The 9,998-nt window shown below is 46.7% G+C and overlaps 1 protein-coding gene across 3 annotated transcripts in view; it reads left to right on the forward strand.

The window, feature by feature from the left end:
* LOC107117864 (methyltransferase-like protein 7A) overlaps window positions 1-9,998 on the forward strand; it is a 19,058-nt gene that overhangs the window by 5,177 nt on the left and 3,883 nt on the right. For 2 of the 3 annotated variants that reach the window (XR_001482749.1, XR_001482750.1), the window contains exon 2: window positions 7,069-7,508. Coding sequence is in view for 1 of the 3 variants with exons in the window: in XM_015420026.1 (XP_015275512.1) it covers window positions 7,069-7,305 (237 nt within the window). In the remaining 2 variants the exon portion in view is untranslated. Of the gene's footprint in view, window positions 1-7,068; window positions 7,666-9,998 lie in introns of those variants that run through there. The other variant, XM_015420026.1, reaches the window with a different exon arrangement.

A 9,998-nucleotide genomic window follows, 5' to 3' on the forward strand; every position in this document is an offset into this window, starting at 1 on the left:
GGCGGCCGGGACCGTTGGGGGCGGGGTGTGTGGCCTTATGACACACTTCCGGTGATGTCAGGGGGTGTGGCCTTATGACACACCTCCGGTGATGTCAGGGGGTGTGGCATATGCTAATGAGTTATGCTAATGAGTTCCCCTAGCTCTTTTTCTACGAAACGACCCCTGCTTTTGACAAATGTACAGCTGAATGTGTGAAACAAACCCCACATTGATCCAGGTGGTCCCTGGTTTCAATTGCAAAATGAATGCGTTGGCTGTTTCTTATCAACAGATGTGTGAATGTACACGCAGAATGTACATGTGTTCACTGTAACATGTGAACAAGGTTCATCAGTCACACAATACATGGGCTCATGCTTGCAACTCATACCTCCTGTCTTCCTTTTCCTGGTTTAAAATGAACTCTGATTAATTCAGACCCATTATGTACGAATGTCGGCATGCCCAGGTCTGTAGCTACAGTGGGGCATTTCGGGGCCTGCCCCCCCATTTTCTGCCAAGGCTCCCCGACTTCCATCTAGCCCCCAGGCCCCCTGGCTCTCTGGGCTGCCCAGAGGACTCCTGCCTCTCAGGGCCACTTGGAGGACTCCCCACCGCTGCCCCTTCCCCAAGCGCGGCTTGCTTCCCCAGGCAGAGTGCAAAAAAGTGAGTTTTTAAAAATTTTATTTTAATTTTATTTTAAATTTTGTGATGTCAGTGCCCCCTGACTTATTTAAAGGCCCCCCGAATGTCAAAATCCTGGCTACGGGCCTGGGCATGCCACTTAAAAATATATATATATATATTTTTGCTGTCAAGTCACAGCTGACATTGCAATCCCTGATGGGGTTTTCAAGGCAAGAAATGTTCAGAGGTGGTCAGTCATTGGTACCATAGAGGTTTTTTTTTTTTTTTATAAGTTTTATTTATCGGTTTTTGGTACATACACATGTAAAGTAAGATTACATAAAAAACACTTTTGGAGTTTCCACTACACATTTTTCCCAATCCAATTTTTAACTTTTTGCCATCTTTTTTGAAGCACATGTTCATCTTTCCCTGATAGTATCAGACTTAATTTATCCATTTCCATTAATTCACATATTTTTATAATTAACTCTTCTCTTTTGGGTATTACATCTGTAGTATATAGTATAATACATGAATCATCACATTTAATCTCATCTGGCAATATATTGAGTAAGTACACTTCTGGAACGAGTTGTAAATAAATCTCCGTTATCTCTAGTATTATTTGTTTGATTAAGTTATTGCCAATGCAATTCCAAGTGTTTGTTTTGCCCTTCCACTTGTTTGCTTATGGGTGATCAAATTATCTTGCAGATTGACCATGCCTGAAACAGGCATGACAAAACAGAAGTCTGGTGGCACCAGGCATGGAAACTGTGAAAGATAAACTAACATTCTGAGAACTAGCAAGATATAGTGGTTAGGCTCAAGGATGCTGAGAATGTTCATACAGATTCAGCAGACGGATCAAACTCCTTGTTGATGCACAAGGTGAAGGCCTGATCAGATTGCTTCGATGTTTTTCTCAATCTTTGTACTGGTGCAGTAGCCACTTGTATACAGGGTGAGAACCAGGCTGTGCCTTGATAAATAAATGACAAAGCAGCTTGTAGCCACTTTTGCATTGGTACAATACTCAAATTAATCTTCTCAGTCACTAAAGACATGTATTCTCCTAAGTAATGGTCAGATGACCGTAGTGACCTAATATCAAGCACAGTCAAAGTTCATTCCTTCTTCACCCATGCACTGTTGGATGCAGGGCCGGCCCAAGGGTTTTTTTGCGCCCTAGGCAGGGCTACCTTCTGGCGTCCCCCCCAGCGCGTGCCCAATTACGGGGTTGCCAACCTCCCGGAGCGTGCCCCAGAGAGCCCTTCTCTCTGCCACTCGTGCACCCTCCCTTTCCGGCCTGAGTGAGAGAGACACGGCGCTGATCTGAGGCACCGGCCGGCCGGCTGGCCAGCCAACCCTCCCTCCCTCCCTCCCTCCCTCCAGTGGCTGTGATGGGATCTACTCTCCTTTTGCCTCGGCGTCACTTTGTTTTCTCCGAAGCTGCCGACTCCGCCTTGGAGAGAAAACACGCAGTGGCAACGGTGGCTCTGCCGCTGGGGGGGGGCCACCTTCCACAGCTGGCTGGCTGGCTGGATTGCCTCTTCCCTCCTTCCGGCCCCCGTGCCTCTCTTGCCTGCCCTGCTGCCTTTGGCTGCTGCTGCCGCTCCAAACTCCAGTCCAGATGCGCTGAGGTGGATTGTGACGCGTCAGCTGCCCAGGAAGTGAAGAAAATGGACTGCACCTTTGTTCAGGCTTTTAGAGGGGGGGAGATCGGTGCCCCATCCAGGCCTGCCCGCTGCCCTATCCATGGCTCGGCACTCTAGGCGAATGCCTAGTTTGCCTAGTGGGTGACCCGGCCCTGGTCCCTCCCTCCAGCCCTCCCCCCCTCCCTCCATTTAAGGGACGGCCGCCTCCCGGTGCTGGAAACCCCCAAAAGCTGGGCCACATCCTCGGGCGAAGGTGAACTGGCTTTTTAGGATCGACATTCCCAACTCCTTCCATGGGTTAAACTCTGGTACCGCAGAAAAGGATTGCGTGAAAGGAAGTGGTCGCTGCCTCTGCCTCATGGGTGCGGCAGTGGCTGTGATGGGATCAGCTCTCCTTTTGCCTTGGCGTCACTTTGTCACTGGGGCCGGGCAACCTCCCGTGGTTGGCTGGCTGGTTCACCTCTTCCTTCATTCCAGCCCCCGCACCTCTCTTGCCTGCCCCGCTGCCTTTGGCCGCCACCGCTGCTCCAAGCTCCAGTCCTGATGAGCTGAGGTGGAATATGACGCGTCAGCTGCCCAGGAAGCGAAGAAAACGGACCGCGCCTTCGTTCGGCGTCCCATCCAAGGCCGGCTGCTGCCCCATCCAGGGCTCGGGGCTCTAGGCGAATGCCCACTTCGTCTAGTGGGTGAGCCGGCCCTGGTTGGATGCCTCTTTAAATGGCTCTAGATGTGTTGCCTACATTGTCTGCTTGCACAGGTAGTAGCACCTATCATGAAATGATCACAAGAATTGATCAGAAGATTAATCACCTAGGTTCGTGGACAGTCTGTTAAAAGACATACAGAGACACCAAAGTAGTAAGTCTTATCTCAGTTCCCCCCCCCCCACACACTAAACTATGTACCTTTTGACAAGTGGAGGTGGTCGCAGCAGGCAGTTGGCAGGGCCAAACAGCAGCTGAGAGAAAGCTGTATGCTGTTGTGCAAATGGATACCTCAGAATCATTCAGATGCAGTTAAACAGTCTGTCAATGATCAGGTTCCTAATCATGACAGGTGAGCATGATATGAGCTGAACTGGCAGGTGATCCACGATTCCTCATCAGAGTGGCCGATTCCACCCAAGGGTTTTTCCCCCCTTTGTGATGGTTATGTTGCCACTGTAATTGTTGCTCGATTTGTACCTTCAACAGAGATTTCAAATGGCACAGGGTAATCCATTTTTTCACCGTTGTTATTTATTTAAATATTTATATCCTCCTTTCCCTGTGGATCAAGGCAGCTTCCAATAATAGTTAAAATATTTTCAGTGAAAAACAAAATAAAATTTCAAACCCAAAATCTCTCTTATTAGCCACAGTTCCCTTTCACACCAGATGAAGATTGCAACACCCACCCCTGCTGTCATGATTCTCCACCCACCTTTTTAAAAAATGGTGCACATAAAGTACTGCCCAAGAATAATGCAATACTACACCTTTAAAAAATACCTGCCTATTTGCAAAGCATTTCTCTAGAATAATGCAATATTTTAATCCTTTGGTTGTTAGCCAAATTGCCTTATTTCTTAATAAATGTGGGGAATTATGAATATTAAATGGCAATAGACATTAACTATGGAATCAATAACCTGTGTATATGAGAGTTATTTTACCTAGAGCCCAGAAATAGACACTGAGTCTGAATGTATAAAAGCAGTGATGCTCATCAATCCCATCATGGAGTCTTTTGTTTAGGCTGAAGAGGAGTATGTGCTTCACCTGGTGATGTTAATATGTAAAGGTGGGGCAGGGAAATGCCTGCGTGATAGAAAAGAGAGCTTTTCATGGTGTCTGTGCAGGAATATCCTGGTTCTTTTAGCAGAGCATGGCTTCTCTTAGTGAACTGGTGCTGGTGCCATGTGTTGAGAGGTCAGGGTGGCTGGCTTGCCTTCTGGCATGTGGCTGCAGAGGTGGAGGAGCGAGAGGCATCTGGTAGTCCATGGGTCCATGTCTGGCTTGGCACGCTGCTTCAGTACAAGGTTCCCCTTGGGTGGGCACATGCTTACAGTCCAGTAGAATGGCATTGTCTTGGAGAATTAATAAAAATTATTTTTTTAAAAAAGAATGGCATTGTCTTATGGCTACCATTCAGTCCATGTCTTTAACTGACCTGTTCCACAGTATTGCTGATGGATGGAGTATAATCTTCTGCAGAGGAATATAGAGAACACATCTACAGGACAGACTGGTTTGTCATTTCCTCTGCAGTTTTGTGAGGGCCTCTCACAGAAAATTCTCAGCACCCCACACCAGACTACATTTCCCAGATTTTTTTCAGAGAACACTGTAAGAACAGAACTGGTATATTTTGTCTGGAGTGGTCTGTGGGCAAGGATTAATACATTTTTGCCTTAGCAGTTAAATGCCATAGTTAGCATAACCTAAAGGAGAACAGTACAAGGTTCCCCTTGGGTGGGCACATGCCTAGAGCCCAGTAGAATGGCATTGTCTCAGAGCTACCATTCAGTCCATGTCTTTAACTGACCTATTCCACAGTCCAGCTTTGCAGTTATGCTTAAGAGTCTTTATAACTACTTTATAAAGTGGCTGCATGGCAATGGGTAATGCTAATTGCTGAGAGATGTGGCAGGATATGATTTTACACTTTGAAAGATATCCGTAACATTGTGTTACCTTGGGTACATTGTGCCTTATTAAACTAAATTGCACATCATCTTTCCCGGCTTACAGTAACAGAGTACATTTACAACATATTTAATTGGGTAAGGTATCTGTTCTGCATCTAGATGCTGTTCTCAGATAGCCCTGTCAAAGGTACAGCTTCCTGATCCTTTGCAGCCTCTGACTTCCCACACCTTCTGTATGAGAATTCCCCCCCTTGAAGGGGTTTGTTATTTTCAGCCCCAGATGGGTTTTTGGGATTAGTGCCTTGCTTTCTTATACATCTAAGCAATGCCAGGGATAGCACCCCACTCAACATGATCAAATTCTCTAAATCGGGGGCTTCTCTGTCTGACCCCTCTTCTCTTCCTCTGCCTGTGGGGAAGAGGAAGGAAAACACCACTTGATCTGTCTCTACTTTCCTCTCCGCTTTTCCCTTTCCTCAGTACTTACCCGTGCCACTGTGTCAGCTAACGCTGCCAAGTCCCCCCCGGGGGGGGGGCAGGGGTTTGCTCGCTCAAAGGGCCACCAGCCCAGATCCAGCCAGTGGGGGGAACCCTGCCCCCAAAGTGCCCAGATCGGGCCAATATGCCCAGCACGATGACATCACACGGAGGTGTGTCTTCACACTGGGCACGTCGCTGGTGGATGCTCTAGCATTCAGCCTGAAAACTTTATGGTATCATAGAGTTTTCAAGCCGAATGCTAGAGTGTCCACTGGCAATGTGCCTAGCGTGATGATGTCACTTCCGGGTGACGTCACTGTGGTGCGGGACCTACTCCGGACTGGAACCTACTCCCCCCCTGCTGCAACCGGCAAGTGACCTGGCAACCCAAGTGTCAGCTTCCTGCTTCTTTGAGGTCTCATCCTCCATGTTTTCAGCCTCAGCTTCTCTAGGGGGCTTCTTGGGATTTTTGTTCTCTGATTCCTTCTCAGCATCATTGCCTGTTCTTGAATGTCCAGCAGCACTAGCACCATTGTAACCACCACTTGGCTTCTGACAAAAGCTACAAGTTTGCAATACTTGCAGCACTTTGGATTCACCTCCATGTGGGCTGCTTTGGTTGAATTTTCAAATGCTGGCCAGTCCACATCATCAAACTATAAGGAAAAGCAACCTCAGTTTCATATGTTCTGATGATTCTCCCCCCTCTTCACTTTATACTTACCTCAGGACCTAAGTATTGAACAAAGTACATTAGTGACGCTTTCAAAGGGTGAGGCTCAGGCCCCATTTCCTCATAAACCGGTTCTTCTCCCATTTCCAGTTTGCAGGGCTTAACGAGTGCCTCTCGAAGTCCCTTCATTCTGGGAAAGTATATGGGGGTGTTCTCCACGTCGCAAAAACGCAGCAGCAACAGAAAGCATGCCATGTGCCTGCACACAGAGTTCCCTCTCCCATTTAAAGAGCAGGCCTCTCAACTATTGGCACATTTAAACAGCCACAGTGGCTCTCCTGTTAGCTGCAGGATGCCAGGATGAGTTCACAGAGGGGGAGGGAGAGGGAGGATGGGTGGCAGGTGGAGAGGGGGGAGCTGTCACTTTGATGGAATGTGCTCCTTACATACTACTACCAAGACACTAGAGCCTTGCCTTAGGGACAGGAATATGTAGTGGTGAGTGGGGGAAAATAGAGAAACTCCTGGGAATACAGAGAATGCAAAAAGCAGGAGGGAGAAACATGAGGAGAATGGGGGAGGGGGATGAAGAGGAAGATATAAGCCTGCAGAGAGAGGGAGAAGGAGGGAGGGAGAGGAAAACATGAGGGGAGAAAAACCTGGAGGAAAACAGAGGGAGATAAAAGATTGGGGGTATGAATAAAAGCCTGCAAAAAGACAGAGTGTCAACAATGCAGGGAAAGAAAAGTCACTGAGCCTTGTATGCCTTTGTGCTTACTTTTGAGGTGCCCCTACATTAGCAGGTTCTTTGCTTCTGCCTGTCTCCGTTTCAATGAATCCTCAAAATTCCAGCAGTTCAGACATCCTCATAAATGCAATCAGTAAGAGAATCTAGCTGAATCACTTCAGTGTTTACAAAATGACGGATTCTGATTGCCATGGATGAGATACACAGAGGTTACTTCTTCAAAGAGAAATGATGAGTAACAAATGCACTTACTATCTTGTTTCTCCAGGGTGGCGCTTTCTACTTCATGGAACACGTTGCAGGTGCTCCTTTCAGCTGGAGTCTCTTCTGGCAGCAAATCTATGATCCTGTTTGGCAGATCTTGTTTGATGGCTGCCACCTGGCTAGAGAGACCTGGAGAGACCTGGAAAAAGCTGGATTCTCAGAACTGAAGCTGTGGCATATACGTGCCCCTGTAATATGGCATCCTGCGCAGCCTCATATCATAGGCTATGCTGTAAAGTAACTAAATAATAAAGACAATTATGCAGGATTTCATAAACACCTGTGTATGCAGATGACTGTGTTAATCTCCTGTATTATCTGTGATAATGTCCCGAATACGAGAATTTTTCATCATTAGGAACTATTAATGCTATTCTCCATCAATGCACTGGGTCCATAGGAAAGTCTGAATTTCAGCCAGTACTGCCACATACAAATTAATTGGTAGGTGACTGAGAATTGTACTTTGCTATATTTCCTGCAGCGCCTAGTACTGTGCCCCTTTTCTGGGTCCTGAAGTATATATGCCTATAAATTCATCATTACTAATATAATAATAATCTCTATTATTAGTGATCCACGCGACGGTCACCTTGAGGCTAGACTACTGTAACGCTCTCTACATGGGGCTGCCTTTGTCACGAATCCGGAAGCTGCAACTAGTGCAGAATGCAGCAGCCAGGCTGTTGATGGGCCTCTCTAGGCGGGAGCACATTCTGCCTGTGCTGAAAGTGCTGCACTGGCTGCCAATGGTGTACCGGATCCACTTCAAAGTGCTGGTTCTTACCTATAAAGCCCTATATGGCCAGGGTCCAGCTTACCTAAGGGACCGCCTTTCCCCACATGTTCCCCCAAGGGCACTACGGTCAGGGAGTCAAAATCTCCTGGCAATCCCAGGCCCCAGGAATATCAAATTTGCTGTCACCAGGGCCAGGGTGTTTTTGGTGGCGGCTCCTACCTGGTGGAACGAGCTCCCGCAGGAGATCCTTGCGCAGTTCTGCAGGGTCTGCAAGACGGAGCTTTTCCACCAGGCTTTTGAGTAGGAGCCGCTGCCACCACTGTTCCATCATCGCTACCCCCCATTATCGCACCTCGACCACCAATTGTGTGGATATTAAATGGGGTGCGAGACATCCCTGGATGAAGATGGGATGGTTGTGCTGCTAGGAGGTACGCTGTTGGCCTGGAATTAATAACTTTTACCAAACCCCCATCTTGCAACTACTGATTCTGTGACATCTAGAGCGCTGACACTTGAGTTTTTTGTATTGTATTGTTTTATTCTGTTTTAATCTGTTTTAACTTTGGCACTTGTGCCTCTTTGTTAGCTGCCCTGAGCCTTCAGGAAGGGCGGGATATAAATCCAATAAATAAATAAATATTACCCCCCTGGAAAAAAATTCCCAGTGGACTTCTGGTTTTTGGCGGCATGATGGCGGATGCGACCCTGGTGAGCTCCCGGGGTCGTGATCCAAACGCCAGTGGATAGGAAGGGGGCAATTGTCCGCTACCCCCCGGAGCCCTTGTGTTTGGGCTCCTAGCCATGGGGCTTTTGAGGGATTGCCTCTTTTCTGGCTCGATGCCATGGAATCCTGCCTTCCCTTCGCCCTGAAGGTCCTACTGCTGTGCGACCGTATAGCTCTAGAGTCACTGACTGGGATAAGCGTGTGAAGATCGGGCATTTTACACGTACCTGAGGTGGGTCCTAGGACCAACGATGAACTGTGAGTCGTGGTGAAAGCAAAACACCGAGTTTCGGCTAGAAAGCCCCTGTGATTTAAGCAAGCAAGGGAGGGAACTCCCAGACGTGATATCCAAACAGAGCATTTGAAAAATAGGGCGCCGGACGTAAAAGCCATAGAACTGCTTTTTTTTTTTTTGTAAAACTTTTATTTCCCTCTCCTAAAAAGGAGAGAAATTCCGCTTTTCCAATTAGAAAAATAGGGAGGGTATATAGAGGGACAAAGAAAAGTGTTGAGTGATGTTAATTACTGGTATATTAATCTGTTAGTATTAAGGTTAAAGTCCACATCAAAGTTCTGGCTACTTCTGCGGTTGGATAAACATCTGTTTCTTCTTATTCTTTTCAAATCAGGCAATTAGTATGTTAGTAGAGTCCTTTTGGGGTTAGTGTTTCTTCCTTGGCACATCCAGATAAGTTCTTAAATTTTGTAGTGCTTTCCTTTAGTCTCTCGCATATTATACTTTGGACCTCCGGCTGCCCCTTTTTCTTCCTCTTCTTTCACCTCTCCTTCCGAGCTGCTGCTCTCATCGCTTCTCCCCGACATCCACTCGGCAAGTTCTGCTTCTTCTTCTACATTGGCGTGCTTTTTCAAAAAGTCTCTTGCCTTCAAGATAGAATCAATCTTTTCTCTTCTGTCTTTATATTTACAGACCAGTCCTTCTGGCGTTAACCACCTGTAACTAATTTGATGTTTTTGTAAGAACAAAGTCAATCCTTTGTATTCTTTTCGTTTCATTCTAATTTCAAATGGGACATCTTTCAAAACTCGGATTGGTTGTTCTCCTATTTTCAAGGGTGCCGCTGATACTGCTTTTAAAATTTGATCCCGGAGATGCTGTTTGGTAAACTTCACGACCACTTCTGCTGGCAGCTTATTCTTCTTTGTATAGTTCGAATAGGCTCTATAGGCCAAATCCATCTCTTCTTTTATTTTTTCCGCTTCGCTGCCAATCAGTGGCTCCAACGCTGTTGCCAAAATGTCTCTGAGATCCTCTCGTTCTTCTTCTTTCAAACCTTGGAATCGAAGAATCAGGTTTGACTTTTCCATTTGAAGCATTAATAATTTATTTTCTTGCTTCATCTGCTGTTTTTCCACTTTAACAACTTTCTTCTTAACACTCTGTATTTCTTCCGTTGACGCCAGACATTTCTTTGCGATGTCATCTACCTTGTCAGCAGTCTCAGTCCAT

The sequence above is a fragment of the Gekko japonicus genome, unplaced genomic scaffold, assembly GCF_001447785.1.
Source record: "Gekko japonicus isolate JY-2015 unplaced genomic scaffold, Gekko_japonicus_V1.1 scaffold6666, whole genome shotgun sequence".
Lineage (NCBI taxonomy): Eukaryota > Metazoa > Chordata > Lepidosauria > Squamata > Gekkonidae > Gekko > Gekko japonicus.